The sequence below is a fragment of the Lissotriton vulgaris genome, chromosome 1_2 (assembly GCF_964263255.1).
Source record: "Lissotriton vulgaris chromosome 1_2, aLisVul1.2, whole genome shotgun sequence".
Lineage (NCBI taxonomy): Eukaryota > Metazoa > Chordata > Amphibia > Caudata > Salamandridae > Lissotriton > Lissotriton vulgaris.
Genome location: NC_141686.1, coordinates 140,432,566 through 140,451,360, shown reverse-complemented (window position 1 = coordinate 140,451,360; position 18,795 = coordinate 140,432,566). Strand labels below are relative to the sequence as shown.

The following is an 18,795-nucleotide window of genomic DNA, read 5'->3' as shown; positions in this document are numbered from 1 at the left end:
CCAGTTACATACAGCCTCTCTTCTCTTAGACTGATCGTGTCGGCAATGATAATTTCTTGCCTTGACTATGGCAGTGCCGTTTACATTGGCCTTCCAGAGAAGTTACTTGCCAGACTTCAGGTCACCATGAACGATGCTGCCAGGTTGATTTTCAAATTGCCCAGAGGAGCCCATGCCACCCCTCTCCTCCAACACCTGCACTGGCTTCCAGTAAAGCAGAGAGCCAAGTTCAAGGGCCTCTGCATTACGCACAAGGCCATTTATGGTCAAGCCCCCTTGTATATTAAAGATCGCCTAGCACTTTACACTCCGAATCAGATGCTCCGGTCCTCAGAGACCTGTTTACTGAAGTGTCATTGTTTCAGGCTTGTCACCAAAGGGGGTAGAGTCTTTTCCATCGCCATCCCCCCTTTGTGGAATAAACTACCAGAGACATTGCGTAAAGAGCACGCCCTTCTTCCTTTCAGGAAGAAGTTGAAAACGGTTCTTTGCCGAGAGGCCTGGGGTTCTTGTTAATATCTGCCCCTTTGTGCCTGTAGGCTAGTCCGTGTCTCTTTCTTTCTGATAGCGCTTAGAGACCTGTTGGTGATAATTGCGCTCTATAAATGGAAATACAAATACAAATACAAATACAATGTATCATCGTCTAGCCATTCATTACTGTATTGCTTGAATACAAATCGAGTGTGCAGTTCCATCCGTACTGGATAAATAGAATATACATATTTGTTAACATAGTGTCGTAGTATGAAAGTCCACAGGAGGCCAAGTTGTATTCAGGTACAGGTTACAGAAGTAGTAAGTAGTAGCCAATATGCTGAGTAGGCCTATATGTACGCCCCACCAGGAGCAGCCTCCTAGCTGCTCAGCCTGCTGACGCCAACTGACTCACATCAGGCATTCAACATTCCACGAACTGACCCACATTCCACACATACTTAGGCTAAACAGCAAGGGGAACGAGAGAGCACAGAAAGAACAGGAACATAGGGAGTGCACTCTACCAAAAATACCATCTAACACCATACATAATATGGGCCTCATTTATGAGGCCTTGCTTCAGTTTTGCGCTTCCGATGCGCCACTTTTTGTGATGCATCGGCGGCGTAAAACATGCCTCCTGTTGCGCACTATTTATAAAGTGACGCATCTAAGCAGATGCGTCACTTTGTAAACCCCTGCGCTACATTATTCCTGCGTCAGGTATAATGTATGTAGGGGGGGCGTTCTCCTTCAAAAAGCCTCGTAGAAGTGACGTAGTGAAATCTATAAGCTTTCACTACGCCAATTCTAGGACGCCGTTGCATCAAAATCTTGTACCTGCCTCACAGCAGGGGTAAGTCTGACGCAGGCCCTTTCACATAGGGCTTGCTGAATTGTGTTACTTTTGTGACACACTCCAGCAATGCGGCACTTTTGCGCTTACAGATACGTCAGAAATACTGACGTATCTGTAACTCCTTGTGACATGATGCGTAATACATTAAATATGACACATCAGGTATGTCGCAAGGAGTGTGCACTGAGAAGTGACGCATCGCTGCTTTCACTCAGCGATGCGTCATTTCTCATAAATGAGGCCCTATATTTTTACCATTCCTACACATTCAGCCTCTAGCCCCCCACCTCTACAACCATGAAAACATATCTAGTGTATATCATACAAAACAATATTGCATTTTCTAACCTCAGAGGACTGACAGGAGTCCACCCTCGAGTCCTCTTGGGCACCAGCAGTGCCTCCATCCTCCTCCCGATGAGCATGCGCCCATTCCACAAAAGGGATCCATATGTCCCTAGGCATGGATGCCGATGGCATCAGCTACCAATAAGTGTTTAATTGTCTGTGACCAAATGTGACATCCCGAACCCAGTCCTTCAGAGCGGACGCCTTCTTTCTTCCCCAGTGCATGGCTATGCGGCGTTTGGCAAACAGTAAAAACATGGGGCCCGATTCACAGAACTAACTTAAGACAAAATCCTAAACTTACTACTTTCGGTATTCACAGAAGTTAGGATTTTGTTTTAAGACAGACTTAAGACAGACTTAAGTTAGGATTCTGTCTTAAGTCTGTCTTAAGTCTGTCTTAAGTCTGTCTTAAGCCAAACTTAAGACAAACTTAAGACAAAATCCTAACTTCTGTGAATACCAAAAGTAGTAAGTTTAGGATTTTGTCTTAAGTTAGTTCTGTGAATCGGGCCCAATAGCATGTAGTTTGCGATTTGCAATTGTCGTATCTTTAACATACCCCAATATACCAAGTAGGGGTTCTGGGTCCAATGACGTGCCATTAATATCATGGATTGTGGTGAATATGGATGTCCAATACGAGGTCAACTGCGGACAATCCCAAGCCATGTGTAAAAACGTAGCCTGGGTAAACCCATGTCTCCAACAACTATTGTCATCCTTAATCCCCATACGGGTAATTGAAGGGGGGTCTTATAGAATCTATGTAAAAATTTAAAATGTATTACATGTAGTTTATAGTTAGGTGATAATGAGGTAAGTTGGGCACAACAGTATGTCCATTGGTCTTCTCACAAAGGGGTATCCAATTCCTCATTCCACGCCTAAAGTGCCTTAGGCTGTATTGGGACCGTGTTTTGCAATGAATTATAAATACATTTGATTGGTCTATGTGGAGAGTCGGACTTTAGCATATTGTCTATTATTATTATTATTTATTGAATTTGTAGGGCGCGGCAGCTACCCAAAAATGGTTTCACAGCGCCGGAGCAGATCAAAGATTATATGTTGTCTAGGGCTTGCAGTGTTAGTGGTGGGCCATCTAACGACCTACATGTAGCCCTGAGTTTATAATATAGGAATGTCTCTGAAAATGTTACGGTCTGCTCTTCCGTAGAAGCTGGAGGAGGAATAAATGATTTACCCTGGTACAAATCTGCAAATCCGTGCCAGTGCCCTATTTGCGGCTTCTCCCATTATGGGTATCATTTATTTATTGCATTTGTAGAGCGCACTGTCACCTGTCAGGCATCCTGGCGCTAAAAAGTGAATGAGCTGACCTACCACCTCCAGGACCTCACCAACCCCTTAGATCTTAGGGAATAGCCATGTTTTTAGCTTCCTTCTAAAAGGCGGCAGGAGATCATTAGTTTGTCTCAGCTCACCTGGAAGAGTGTTCCAGAGTTTTGCCACAGCGACCTCAAAGGATCTGCCACCAGCTCTGACCTTTTTGAATCTAGGGCTTCTTACCAGATTTGCCCCAGAGGAACGCAGTGTACGGACAGGAGCATACCACTCAAACTTGCGTTGCAAGGAGATAGGACCAGTTCCATACAAGGCCTTGAATACCAGGCAAAGAGATTTAAACTGGATCCTTTGTTTCACAGGCAACCAGTGTAGCTTTGCCAGAGCCAAAGAGGCCGAGGACCTACTGGACCAACCTAATGCTAATTTATATGCGGTTGACTGTAACCTCTGCATCCTGGCCAGCAGGAACCTAGGGGACTCAAGGAGGAGGGCGTTGCAGTAGTCCACTCGGCTAAGTATCGTGCTCCGAACTATCAGGAAGCGCGCCAGAGGTGGCAGGAGTGGAAGGATCTTTCGAAGAGATCGAATGATAGCCAAACAACAACAGCTTCGTCACATGCGTCTCCAGGGAGAGTTCACGGTCAAATGTCACCCCTAGGTTACGGACTGAGTTTACCGGCTGAACCAAGTTAGGGGGGATCAGAGGGCCAGAAATTACTGGGTAGCCCAGAGGGGATCCTTTCTGGGGAGCAATAAAGCAGCTCCGTCTTAGACGCATTGAATTGCAGCGAGTTGTCCCTCAGCCACACTGTAGTGTCCCGCATACAGTTATGAAAATCGTCAAGAGAGGTTGACTGAGCTCCCTCCAGAGAGAGAATAACTTGAGTGTCATCCGCGTAATTAATGATCTCAATATTGTATCGCTTAATGACACACAACAGAGGTTTCAAACAGAAGTTGAACAAAATGGGGCTGATGGCCGAGCCCTGAGGAACACCATGGGAGACACTAATAAACTCAGATTGAAAAGAGGAGAGGGAGACTGTCTGCTGTCTGCCTGACAGGAATGATCGAAACCACCTCAGGACACAGCCCTTCACTCCCACCTCCTCGAGTCATCTCAACAAGATACCATGGTTAACTGTGTCGAAGGCAGCAGACAGGTCAAGCAGAATAAGCACGGCTGCCTGCCCCCTATCAGGAAGGGAAGGGGCATATGGGATTTTCAATTTTGCTCTGTTCCGTAGTTTATCCCACGCCCACCTCACAGTTTCCACCGTATCTATACCGTCTCGGGGTCTTTTGTGGGCCTGATATAGCGCTACCTGTAGGGGAATCGGTTTAGCTACATATAGCTCGACAGCAGTGTGCGGTTGGAACAGGCTTGGATGAGCCCAGTAATGGAGAAATTGAGCTTGGGCACTAAATGCATATAGCTGTAAATCTGAGGCTCCCATTCCCCCCTGTCTTAAAGGAAGAGTTAAAAGTTCTTACGAGATCCGAGCTTGACGCCCCGCCCAGACCATGGTAATGAGCAGAGAACGCAGCGATTTAAAAAATGCTTGTATCAAGGGGATCGGAATATTCACAAATAAATACAATAGCTTTGGTAAAACCACCATCTTTACTACTGCGATTCTCCCGGCCAGGGACAGCGGGAGCCCAGCCCAAGCCAAATGTTTTTCTTCCAGCCACACCACTGCGCGTCCGTAATTCATGTCCCAAATGTCTCGCATATTTCTACTTAACCACATGCCTAAGTATTTTACCGGCCTATCGGCCCAAGTGAGTGGTAATTCAGTTTGAAACTGGGTGATAGCATCCGTCAATGGGAATTTGGTAGATTTAGCCCAATTGATAGAGACTACCGACAGGCCTCTGAACCTAATGAATTCCCGTAAAATGGGGGCCATGTTCGTCACTGGGTCCATTATGTATAAGGTCACGTCATCCCCATGTATGATGTTGTCTTATGCATGCTGCCAATGGCTCCAGCGCTATCGCGAATAGCAGAGGAGACAGCGGGCATCCCTGCCATGTTCCCTGTGTGATAACAAAGGGATCAGACAACATGTAATTCACTCTTATCCTTGCAGAGGGCCTAGTATAAAGTAATCTCACCAGACTGAGAAATTGGGTGCTAAACCCCATCCTCTCAAGGACTGCAAATAAATAAGACCACTTGAGCAAATGAAACGCCTTGGTTGCATCGAGGAAGACTGATATTGCATGGGAATCGGGATGTAAATAGTGCATCACCGAAAAAAAGGCTTAAGATTGTGGGAAGTGGAGCGTCCAGGGATGAACCCTGATTGGTCCGGGCAGGCTGTCAGTGGAAGCAAAGGTTGGAGACAGTTAGCTACTAATTTGGCCAAAATCGTAACATCAACATTTATAAGTGAGAGGGGCCTATAGGAGTTGAGTTCGTCTTTGGACTTCCCTGGCTCCAGCAATGTGATGATAATGGCCTCACGTAATGATGGTGGCAGACATTCTGTAGTCTGAGTCTCTTTGTACATTGTCACTAAATGAGGTGTGAGTTCTTCAGCACATGTTTTATAGAAGGCCATGGTAAAGCCATCAGAGCCCGTGGCCTTACCATGCGGCAAACTTTTTATCACCTGGATGACATCCTGCGCCTTAAAGGGAACGTCAAGATATTCTCCGTGACCCCTGCTCTGCCATAGCAGTTCCAGAGACTCTAAAAAGGATCCTGGGCCCTCATGACCCGCGCCATGCGTCGAGTAGTCCAGCGTAGAGTAGAAATCTGTGAACGCATGTAGAATTTCCTTCGGGCCTCTAATAATGGTTGAGTTTTCACCCTTAATTTCAGTGATGTAGGCTGTTGACCGCGGGGTCCGCAACATCAACGCCAATGTTCTACCAGGTCGGTCTCCCTCTCCATATCTCCTGGCTTGAGCATGTTTCCCTGAAAACCTTACCTCCTGTTGGGTCTCCTCCTCAAACTCCAACAATCTCTCCTTCAGTGTGGCTATTACAGTATGGTCGTTTGTGGCTTAAAACACTCCAGCCTGTCGCTATATGCATTTCCCCCTGATTACTGTTTTAAAGGCCTCCCAGAGGGAGGCGTGAGCAGTGACCGAACCAGAGTTATTTATTATAATATTAGAAATATTCTTGTCACCCCTACTCTCTTCCTTGAAGACCTCATGCAACAAAGCATTGGGCGGAAGCTGCCAGCTGAACATCTTCGAGACAGAATTGGGAAACTGAAGGCGCAGGAGGACTGGACCGTGATTAGATAATGACCGCGGGAAATGAGATATCTCACTGGTTTGTATAATTATTGTTGATGTTTTCTAATATAGTTTTTACATTTTTACCATTTTTGAAATGTAATTTTATAATTTTTAGTTACTTTTAGTACCATAGCGGGTTGTGGGGCTAATAAGGATACAGGGTGGGAAGTAAATTAATTAAAATTAATTATTAAATACATTTTAATTATTATTAATTATTTAATGGATAATTTATTGTAGAAATTGTATCATAATTGTTTTTAATTAAGTTTCAGGTGTGGGTTGTGTGTTTTGTAGTGGTATAAGGAGGGAGGTAAATTAATAATAATTAATTAATAATTAATTTGTAATTAATGTTAATATTTTAATTGCAAATTAATTATGGAAATTGTGTAATACATTAATTGGTTTTTTGTGTGTTATTTTTGTATGTTAAAGGGTGTGTAGGAAATTAATTATAATAACTAATACATAATGTAAATTTATAACAATTGCTTAATTGTTAATTAATTATGGAAAGTGTGTAATTAAGATATTCTTTATGTTATGCATTAGGTGTGAGTTGTTGCATTTGTACGTGGGTAAGAGTGGACAGGTAATTAAATATAATTATTGTTTAATTGACAATTAATTTTTGTATTTATATATTAGGTTTGGGTTGTTGGTTTTGTATGGATAAAGGGTGGAAAGGTAATTAAATATAATTATTTTACTAATAGTAAATTCATATTCATATTTATTAAATATTTAACTATGTAAAATGTGTACATTATTTATGTTTAAGAATTAACTTTGGATGTGTGTTGTGTAGTTTGTAGAAGTATAGGGTAGAAAGCTATTTATGTAATAACAGATTTAAAAATAGTTCATTCTTTTTTTAGAAATATGTTATTTATTATTGTATGTGATAATTGTGTTGTGCTTTTTTAAGAATAAGATTGTATTTATTGGTTACTATTATTCTGAGAATATAATTTGGTGCTTTGCCTACTGTTGTATAAATTGGAGTCCAGCTGCCGCCTGCTGCAGTCAATCCTGCAGGCCATCTGCTGTAGGGTCAAGGAGCAAAGTCCTGGCAGTCTTCTCTCACATTGCCAGCCATCATCTAAATTGGACAGCTGGACTGCCAGGGAATTGGGCGTTAAAACTGCCATTAAAGCCCACTCCGTCACGCTCCTGTCAAGATCTAAATCAGGCCCTTATAGATTTTTCTGCGGGGTTGGCTTTTATTATGCTGACGAGGGATGCCGTTCAGCCATGCCATGGTGGAATGTCATAAAGGGTGGCATTTCTTGTTCTCTCCCAAGACAGGCTTCCAGAATGGGAGCCTGCCTTTGGGAAATTAAAAAATCTGTGTCTCTGATGCTCATGCAAGCAGTGAGAGGTCGTAATTCGTCCATCTTTTAGCCAATATCCTGTTATTTCCCACCTCTTAATGAAGCCCTCAGTATGGTGGTTTTCCTTGGTAGAGCAGTTCAATCCTTACCAACTAATTTTCTATTGTTACTAAGAATTATTATGTAGAGTAGAAGGTTTGAGATCTCTACTTCAACAATTCAAGGGTTGTGCATGTTTCCCTGGGTGGATTCCATTGTTCACCAGATAAAGCATACAGTTGAAATTTCACGAAATCCAGATCACTCTGCATTCTTTGATATTCTAGGTAAAGCAGCACATGTAGTAGTACGAACTCCCCCGAAGTAGCAGCAGCTAGCTATGATAATCTGAAAAGCCACCTTATAATGCCTCCAAACTCTGGAATTCCCTCCCCCTCAACATGCGATCAGAATCTAATCTGCTTTGTTTCCGCAAACAGTTAAAAACGCTACTGTTCTCCTACCCTGATTAACTTTCCTTTTTCATCAGCTCACATCTGTCGGTAGCGCTGGGACGCCTCAGGGTAACCACCGCGCTTTTACATTTTCCTTTCATTTCATTTCATTCATTATCTCTTACGTGTTGAAGTGCTCCAGGAAGATGAGACTGGTTGAGGTCCCAATGATTGTGCTCAGCCCCCCAATAGTGGCAGCGTATGAGACGCTGAGCGACAGGCACTTGCAGACCATGTGATCACGTTGGGATTTATACTTTTGCTGTTGATCCAAGTTACAGGTGGCCGGAGGAGGTAAGACCAAGATCTGAAAAAAGGAGAAAGATGATTTCTGTGGTAACCTTGTCCTATTTGTACATGTTTGTAAGGTTCAGAGCATCTGTATTTTGTTAACTGCCACAAAAAGCGAGCCAAAGAGCGCCAACAAGCAGGCACATGTGAAGGAAATAATTCTATAAACCCAGATAGAGAGCAGTGTAGTCGAGGCAGCTGGAGAGACGCAGTGTGATAGGCTGCCTAAGAAGAGATGGCAAAATCAATTGAGAATATTTCAGAAGTGGCACTTACACAGGCAGTCACAGAGCAGTTGGAGAGAATGTTTGCAACCATCAACTACACAAAGATAGTCACATACAAAATCAAATAAAGAGCATGACAGATCCTTTGTACAAAGGCAGCCTAATTGCTAAACAACTGTCCACAGCCCGAATGATATACCCATCTTCAGAGAAGCTAATCTATTAAAGGGATACTAAATCATGCTCAGTTATTTATAGAATGAGAACACATAGTTAACCAGTCACTGTCACAGCATATGCTGACTAATAGTATCCTACTCTGTCAAGTAACCTTCTCACCTGAGTCTGTGGCTGACCACTGGCAAGTGGCGGCCTAGCTCCCACTGGATTCATCATGTGCAATCCATTCAGATTCTGTAATAAGAATAAATGTCTTAACTTTATTCCACTGCGCTAGGATCATCTCACAAATGATCTGGTGGTTCAGGTTTATAAAACATTTACAGGCTGCACATTTCAGGAAGTTTATTAATATGACACTTTTATCTATTGATAATATGGAAGGAACAACCAACTCTTTTGAGCAACTTGCAACAAACTCATTTAGAGTACCTATAGAAAGACAAGTGTATAGATTTACAAATGTGTTATGTTGTGTTTGTGTTACTTTTTTTAATGTAGATTTGCTTTACTCTGCATCAAAGAGGTGTTCCATGGGGGGTGCATCCATCCATGAATTGGGTCCCCAGTCACAGTTCAGCGACTCCATCACCGACGTCGTCAGCACTCACACCCTTGCATCCACAGACTACACCCTCCTCGGACACCTGACCTTCAACCTCGAGAACACCAACAACAACAACTCCACCAACCTGCTCGACATCCTCGCCAACCTCCAACTCAAACAGCTTGTCACAACACCCACCCATTCTGCTGGTCACATGCTCGACCCCATCTTCTCCGCCAGCAACCACGTCACCTTCAGCCACACCACCGAACTCCACTGGACCGACCACCGCTGCATCACTTCTCTTTCGAGAAACACACCACGCACAACCACCCGCAACGGATCCCAGACCGCAGCTGGAACAAGATCACCGAAGACCAGCTAATCACCGCCCTCGCCCGAGACCCACCACCTGAGCCCACCAACACAGCCGCCCACAACTTCAGACAATTGATCGAGGACTGCGCCAACTCTCTTGCCCGATCAAGAAACCTTGAAACAGACACACCAACAGAAAGACCATCTCGCTCACCATCGACCTCCAGGCAACCAAGCAGACTTGCCGAAGACTCGAGAAGAAGTGGCGCCACAAACAGACACCGGACAACCCTCAAGAACGCCAGCCGCAAGCACCACCAACTCATTCGAACTTCCAAAAGGACCTCCTTCAAGGAATGCATCAACAACAATGCGCACAACAGCAAAGAGCTCTTCAACATTGTGAAGGAACTCGCCAACCCCAGCTCCAGCTTTAACGACATCCCGCCGTCGCAAGACCTTGGCGACTCCCTAGCCACCTTCTTCCACCGCAAGATCGCAGACATGCACAACAGCTTCAACGCCCAGACCCCGACAGCCACCAACAGTTCAGACTCACCGCCCCCCAGCCACACCGACCTCCTGCTCTCCTGGCATCACGTCAACATCAAAATCATGAACACCATCCACTCCGCCTCACCATCCGACCCCTGCCCTCACCACATCTTCAACAAAGCAAGCTCCAACAGATCAACGCCCTATTCAAGAAACCCAAGGCGGACCCAAAAGACCTCAAGAACTTCCGGCCCATCTCCCTGCTCCTGTTCCTGGCAAAGGTCATCGAGAAGATTGTCAACAGGCAACTGACCGCGTTCTCAAAGAAAACAACACCTTGGACTCATCCCAATCCGGATTCCGCAGCAACTACAGCACTGAAACCGCCCTCATCACCGCCACCAACGACATCAGGACCCTGCTGGACGACGGCGAAACCACGGCTCTCATCCTCCTGGACCTCTCGCAGCCTTCGACACAGTCTGCCACCACACCCTACGCACACACCTCCACGACGCAGGGATCCGCGACAAAGCCCTGGACTGGATCACCTCCTTCCTCACTGGCAGAACCCAGAGAGTCCGCCTCCCTCCATTCCTATCCGAAGCCACAAAGATCACCTGCGGTGTACCCCAAAGATCATCCCTCAGCCCGACCCTTTATAACATCTACATGGCACCGCTTGCCAACATCATCCGATCACACGACCTCAAAATCATCTCATACGCCGATGACACCTAGCTGATCCTCTCCCTCACCAAAGACCCCGCCACCGCCAAAACTAACCTCCATGAAGAAATGAAGGCTGTCGCCAAATGGATGAAGAACAGTCGCCTGAAACTAAACTCTGACGAGACATTGGTCCTCATCCTTGGCTCTACCCCCACTGCCTGGTACGACTCCTGGTGGCTGGGCTTGCTGGGAGCTGCACCGGCTTGGGCAGCTCGGGCTGGACTGTTCCCATGAGGAACAGGGTCAGGCTGATTTGCATATGGCCATGTCAGAACTGGGGTGGCGGAGTGAGCTAAAGAATGGTGATGGATTAAACCCAGATCAGTTGACTGGGGATGAGTGTTTGATTTGCTCAAATGCTCCTTCCATCATCCCCTTTTGTATCGCCTTGTTCGCCCTAAGTTGGCAGGGTATGCTCAGACGTGAGTCCCTTGCTCATTTTGCCACTGGATTCAAGCTAGCCTGGCTGATGACGGCTGAATAGCCAGAAACTGGTCCCAGGATGCTTGTTTCTGGTCCAGGGAAGACATGGCTTTGGCAGTTTGGGCTGGACTGTTCCCATGAGGCACAGAGTCAGACTGATTTGCATATGGCCATGTCTGAACTGGGGTGGCGGAGTGAGCTAAAGAATGGTGATGGATTAAACCCAGATCAGTTGACTGGGGGTGAGTGTTTGATTTGCTCAAACGCTCCGTCCATCATCCCCTTTTGTAAGACGGAGGTCTTCATCCTTGGCTCCACCCCCTCCGTCTGGGATGACTCCGGGTGGCCGGGCATGCTGGAAGCTGCACCGACAATCACATACCATGCACGCAACCTGGGGTTCATCCTGGACTCATCACTATCAATGACCCAGCAAGTCAACACCATCTCCTCCTCCTGCTTCAACACCCTCTGCATGCTTCGCAAGATCTACAGATGGATCCCCACCGATACCAGAAGGACGGTCACCCAAGCCCTCGTCAGCAGCAGGCTGGACTACGGCAACGCCCTCTACGCGGGTACAACGGCCAAACTCCAGAAAAGACTTCAACGCATACAGAACGCCTCCGCACGCCTCATCCTCGACATCCCCCACCACAGCCACATCACTGCCCACCTGAGAGACCTGCACTGGCTCCCTGTCAACAAGAGGATCATCTTCAAGCTCCTTACACATGTTCACAAAGCACTCCACAATGCCGGACCAACTTACCTCAACAAACGACTCACCTTCTACACCCCGAACCGCCAGCTTCATTCTGCTGACCTCGCCCTCACCCTCACCACCGTTCCGCGCATCCACTGAATGACCACCGGCGGCAGATCATTCGTCCACCTTACCGCCAAGACATGGAACACCCTCCCCATCAACTTGCGACAGACCCAGGACCTGCTGACCTTCAGGAGACTTCTCAAGACCTGGCTGTTCGAGCAGTAGCAGTAGTGAGTAGTGCGCTCTACAAATGTTTGATTGATTGATTGGTTGATTGTTGAATTGGATGCAAATCCATATCTACAAAGATTTGGACCAAGATCCTGCACCTCTCTGAAGCTGGCGTAAATAGGAGAAATATTTTATTCCTCCTCTCTTCCTCGTTTTTCCTCTTTGCCAACGGACCACAGCTTACTCCTAAAAAAACATTTTTGTTAATATTTACAAAGGGGAAGGAGTCCCTTAGGGATGCCTTCCCGTTAGCAAATGGCTTACCACCTCCTTTGAGTTGGTGGCAAAATATTAATGTTTTGTGACCAGATTTTGGTATTGGCATTGGTATTTGGAAGGAACGCCCTAAACTTGTCACTTCAAAAGACCTATTCCTTATTGTTTGCTTAACCCATTAAATGATTCAGAAAACATTTTCTGAATTGTTAATTGGGTTTAGTACTTTTCCAAAAGTGTTTTAGTAATCACAAATCCTGAGGTTTGAGACCTTTAAAACTCTTCCTGCATGAGACCCTTTATGTCCAGTGCATTCATTTATTCAAATATAGTACTTGAATAACTGTGAGCAGACTCGGTTTATACAAAAAACTCAGTGCAGCTTTGATTGGTTTGAATTGTTACACCTGATGTTCTTTATCTTGCTTCCGTTCAGAAGAAAATGTTATCCAACACACTGGTCCTGGAACAATTTCAGAGTGGGGGTGTTGCCATCCATGTTAGATCACAGAAGTCATAGGGATTGTGTAAATCCAAGCATCACACAAGAACAAGTTTAGCAAATGAGTCAAGCCAATTTAGCGGGAGAGTGGTAAGGTAGCTGATGTTGAATTTTGGAGCACTTTATTGCAAATATGTTACTAAAGCATGGTGTGGGATTGCACTGTCATTTACAGGAAGCCACTTTCCATTGAAATGTACACTAGATATGCAGACATACAGTTTGACTGGTAAAACTATGGAGCGCGCAAGTGTGCTGATAACGAGTTTCAGCAAATATTTATCGTTTGTGCATCCCCAAGTAAAGTGTTTTGATTTATTTTAATCCTATTAAAATCTATGTTTTAATTACACTTCAGATTTAAAATATGTCTCATTCATGCTTGCTTTGCTGTGGATACATTTTGAAATATTTGTACAGTTCCTTTACAAGTATTTAAATTCTGTTGTATTAGAAAAAAATACCATCCTACAGTCTTTCCAGCAAGATTATCACACATTTCAGTTTACAAAATCCTTTCAGTTTGCAGCTAGAGGAAACAAAAACACACCAATATCCTTTTTAAAAGAATAGGTAGCAATTCGCAAGTATGACTAAATCTAAGCAAACTTTAAATGCATCTATTTGTGTAGCTTATTCCAATATCAGCACCAAGATAAAAAAAAATATATATTTTCTGTACACAAGTACAGCCAACATGAGTTTTGCGACTCAGCCGCTTCTTCAGGGCTGTTAAAAGATCAAAAACAACTGCTTTAACAAATGCAGCCAAACATAACATACATAATGAAATAACAGTAAAGTTATTCTCACCAATTTAAGGTATTCTCATAAAACCATATTACAGATCTTTACTCAACATATTGAAAAAAAAAACCATAATATTGTACAGAGAATCCCCCCAGTAAAACATTACGTTGCAGCAGTGATTGCCAGTTTGAATTATACTGCTTTATTGAATACAAAAATGTAGAAAATTGATGGTATATGATTAGAAATGGTTGAGTGGCCTAAATTCAAAGATGCATTGGAACAAAGATTCTTGATATAAATTTCAAGCCAACATTCACACACGTTTTGTCTTCAGACACCCAAGCGAATGTAAGAACCCCTTTAGATGCAATCCATAGTAGAAAAAGACCATCTAAAAATGGTCAAAAACACCTAATCCAATTCTCAAAATTGTTCCACTAAAACCACTTACCCAAAGGTGTGAATCAATTCAACGTCTTATAAGACAGCCACTATTGTTCCAACGGTATTATAGTGTATTCCGAAAGAAAATAGCAACAAAAAAAACACTATATTAGACAAATTCATACACTGTTTGTTTTTTAATTAAGGGAAGTAAAGATCTGTAATATGGCCTTATGAGCATACCTTAAGTTGGCGAGAATCAACATTTTAAGACTGATATGTTACTTAATTTTGTATGTTATGTTTGGCTGTATTGGTCCTTTTTAATCTTTGAACAGACCCAGACATGTTGGCTGTGCTTGTATACAGAAAAGATGTTTTTCATCCGGGTGCTGGTATTGGAATAACTACACACTTAGATGGCCAATGAACTGATGGTGTTGGACATTGATTTATATCTCAGACAAACAAGTATATTTTTCCATTTGGATAACTAACTGGTTATGTGACTGGTTTCTCTGGGAATTGAGCACCGGGCTCATCATGTACCCAAAGTGTTCGTATCTTTACTGCTATGTTGGCTGTAGTACCCCCACAACCCTTCTTCTAACGCCTAAGGCTGCAGGAATGTCAACATCATAGTGAAGTCCCACCTAGTGAATGGAGCCTATATAATCACTGAATCACTCACACTTGCAGTGCTCTCAGCCCAGTGCCTCTATCGAACAAATACTAGTCAACCTCTCTCTTGCACATGGAGTGACTGAATCCATCAGCTGAATGAGGGTATCTTAACAACTTTCATCCTCTCTCAGATCTGGTCTTTCTGGTCAAAGGTATTGAACAATATGCTGTGGTGCAACTCACACAGCACGTCTCTGATAATGATATTTTGATGTGTTTCAATTGGTTTTCACACAGGGTTGCATAACCAAAACTGTGTTGCTACCAGTAGTTGATGACGCAGTTCACATCCTTGACTTCAGGCAATCATGTCTTGGATTTTTGATTTATCTGCCACATTTAACCCAGAGAAACACTCTACGCTGATAAGTATCCTCAAAAAAGACATGGGCATTGAGGGCGATAGTTTGTCTCTGACCTTTTAATGGTTGCAACACATCAGTATTAAGAACTACCCTTCTGCTTTCCAGGTCATTTCAGGACCCAACTCATTCCTTAGTCAACTCCCAATTCATGCTTTTGGGTCCTGTATCCCCAGATCTTTTCTGTGTAGTGCTCTACATATTATCTATTTAATTCTCCACAAATAATTCATTTTGTCTTCACTTAGCATCTCTCAATTCTGGCATGGAACCGCACAGCCTCTACTTTTTCAGATAAATGTTGCCCTTAATCAATCAATCAATCAATCAAGGATTTGTAAAGCACAGCAAATCACCCGTGAGGGTGTCAAGGCGCTGGAGTTGCTACCTACTTCATGGTGATCTGTTCATTCAGATCTTGAGTCCTTAGCTGAATTGGTGGAGCGATGGGGTGGTCCTGAGTTACATGGAAAGGTCAGTCCTGATGATGACCCTCTGCTTTAGTCGCAACATTTAAGATAAACAACTGGCCTTGTGTTTATAATTCACATGGTATAACCTTTCTTAAAGACTGTGTTGATCACTTCTGGGCACAAAATACGCTACGTATTAGTCTGTAGTGAAGTTTTCTGTCAATACAATTATTGCACTGGACTGTTTCTGTTTCTGTCTCTCACTTTCTGATAACATTATGCCCATACTGAATTAGAATCATTTATTGATATAATTGATTTGTTGGTAGTTTGAATATTTGTATTCCAAGAAAAACTCTGTTTTCCTTTATCATACATGTTACCCAGATACCCCCCTAGACTAACTAGGATGCCATCGTTACCTCTGCAACAATTAAGAGAGTATTCTTCCATGGAATTTTTCTCTTCATCATTTCTTCAAACACAGTTTCTTTAGTTCTCATAATGTTTACATTACTTTCTTAAACTGAAAAGGCAATCGAGGATCCTACTTGGAGAAGTGTGGCTCAGGGGTTAGAGGCAGCAGACCTGGTAGCTGAGATCAGCCCTGGACAAGGGTTCAATTCCCCGCCTCGGCGGGTCTTGGGCTCAAAAAATTCCACGGACTCGATAATTCTCACTCCGGTGCCTTCTCAACTCATGGGTTCACACTCTGCGACTCTGGGCAATAGCTTGCTTAATCTCCACAACGGCCCCTCGCGGCGGGATGCCTGGCTTTCACCTTGTGGATACCCTGCCGGGGTTATCTCACAGGGGAATACCAGGACGGGTTCCCTAAGCAAGCGCCGGGAAACCCTTTGTGGGTAGCTGTGCACTATATAAGCTCAAATACATTTACATTTACTTCAGATTTCTTTTTACATAGAGGCATAGTTTCCACCTCTCTCTCCATTTCGGTAGACTACATTTTTCTAGTCCTTGACTTTACATTTACAAATCATTGTTATCCAGTGTGCTACACTAATTTGTTCCAATGATCAAGAAATATATTTTAAAAAGCTAGTGTCTAGAGTTCTGACAAACGGAGACCTTTCAAGCAGGTGTGATGTGATCAAATTGTTTGTAGGCCTAAAATGAACCAATAAACAAGGTTCTGTGCTCTCTGGTGCCCTGAACATGTCTTCAGTGATAGCCCCATATAGATTGGATTGCACTAGCCCAAGCAGAACCCCATTATCATAAAGACAGTGCGCTGTGTAACAAACATGGATGATAGAACACAGTTATGGTGACTTTGTCCACTTGAAAGGCTGTCTATCTTCTGTGTGGAAACTGATGTGGGTCCCAGCATTCCTGCCTTGATGACAGGGAGAGCTGTAGGTTTGAGTGGTCTCAGGAGCAGTATTTCAGATTCCATAGCATTGAGTCTTGAGTTCTAGCCGTTTATTGTTATTTAGGGTTAAACATGTCTTTTGTCGACTGTATTTATTTGAATATTCATGTTCTGAGTTTTAAAGACGGTTCCAAGTCGGGACGTGTAACAATTAAAATGGGGAAACAGCCTTTTACAACAAGGTTTTTACCTCGTTGTACCTTTACAACGCATTCTTTAGCACGCATATTTTTACCACGTGCATGCCTTTACCATGCATTTAAGGTAAGCTGGGGGGGTGGGAGGTCTCCCCTCACAAATACATTGTTTTCATATATAAAACCAACGTGTGGTAATGGCATGCGTTGTAAAATCATTTTCATGGTAAAACATGCATGGTAAAAAATGCGTGGTAAAGGCATAGGATGTCTTTACCTGTGTTGTACAGTCATACAACCATTAAAAAGTAGCAGCAAGAGCAGAACTCTGAGATAAGCCAAAAGTGATTTTGAAAGGGTTTGAGAGGAAAGAGTCAGAGCCCATTTTGACTTATTATGTGTCCTTGTTTAGAAAAGACCACAATGTTTTCTAACCTAACAATCAGCTGAGGTGTCAAAGGCTGCCGGGAGGCCCAACAGAACGAGCACAAACAAAGTCCCCATGTCACCATCTTGCTTGATAGAAGTAAATTATGTAAGTAGGGTACTATGGGGCTCATTATGATTGCGGATTTTCCGCATCCTCCGGGCCGGCGGAAGCCACCGCCGGCCCGGAGGATGCGGAAAATCCGCAGCGGACCCACCAAAGACCCACCGCTACATTAGGATGGCTGGTGGGTCCTGGTTTCCGTCCGCAGCTTTTCCTCCGCGGTTGGCTTACAACCGCGGAGGAAAAGCACTAATCTGGTGACGGTGTCTCTCAGACACCGTCCGCCAGATTAGTATGTGCCTGCAAACATGCTTTTCCGCGGCGGCTTTTCCGCCGTGGAAAAGCATGTGTAACTTCACTGCGGGGGCCCGTTGCGGGCCCCCTAGGTGAAGGGGGGTGGGGGATGCACATGGGGGGTACCTATGGTACCCCCCTGCATTTGTATGCAGAAAGCGGCAGGCACCGCGCGGTGCCTGCCTCTTTCTGCATGCAAATGCAATGCGTGCATTTTTAACATTGCCGCCGGTGCAGCTTGAAGCCGCACCCGCCGCAATGTTAAAAATAGAGGATGTGACCGCCACCCTGGCGGTCACATCCTAATCGCACAGGAGGGGACTCCGCAGCCCATGCGGACGTCCCCTCCTCCTCAATGATCGCGGACGGACGCAAGTCCGTCCGCGATCATAATCGGCCCCTATGTTGCACCATACCTCTTGGCTAGTCAATATGCCTGTCCTATCCCTATATAAGCGCATAATACTCGCCTTCCTCATAGAATTCTATAAAAAGAATGGGACTGCCAGTCAACCTACCTTGGCTTGCATTAACGTGCTCAAGTCCTTGGCAGTAGCGCTAAAAAAAAAATTAAAGCAAATTTATATTATTATTATTGTTATTCCTTCCTTCATATTGTGACACACCCAAACATGCTAGATTTCTTTTCCACCTACTTATCAGTCTTCTCCTCTTTGGTTCCTGTTTTGTTTCCTCTGCTTCAACCATTCTACTTTTTATGTTTCTCCTCCCAATTTTGTAAGTGACAGCCTTTTACCCAAATCATATGTGCACATCCACCTGAAAAGGAGTGCACTTCAGCGCCACAGCAAAATTGCTGCCTTTCTTATCGTCCTACACTTAAAAATCCAGACCAGGCTGA

The 18,795-nt window shown here is 44.2% G+C and overlaps 1 protein-coding gene across 1 annotated transcript in view; it reads right to left on the bottom strand.

The window, feature by feature from the left end:
* The window catches only part of SLC13A4 (solute carrier family 13 member 4), a 256,186-nt gene that overhangs the window by 153,759 nt on the left and 83,632 nt on the right, over nucleotides 1-18,795 (bottom strand). The window contains 3 exon segments of the mRNA XM_086952476.1: nucleotides 8,215-8,396; nucleotides 8,947-9,021; nucleotides 18,452-18,491. Of these exon segments, the coding sequence (XP_086808602.1) occupies nucleotides 8,215-8,396; nucleotides 8,947-9,021; nucleotides 18,452-18,491 (297 nt within the window).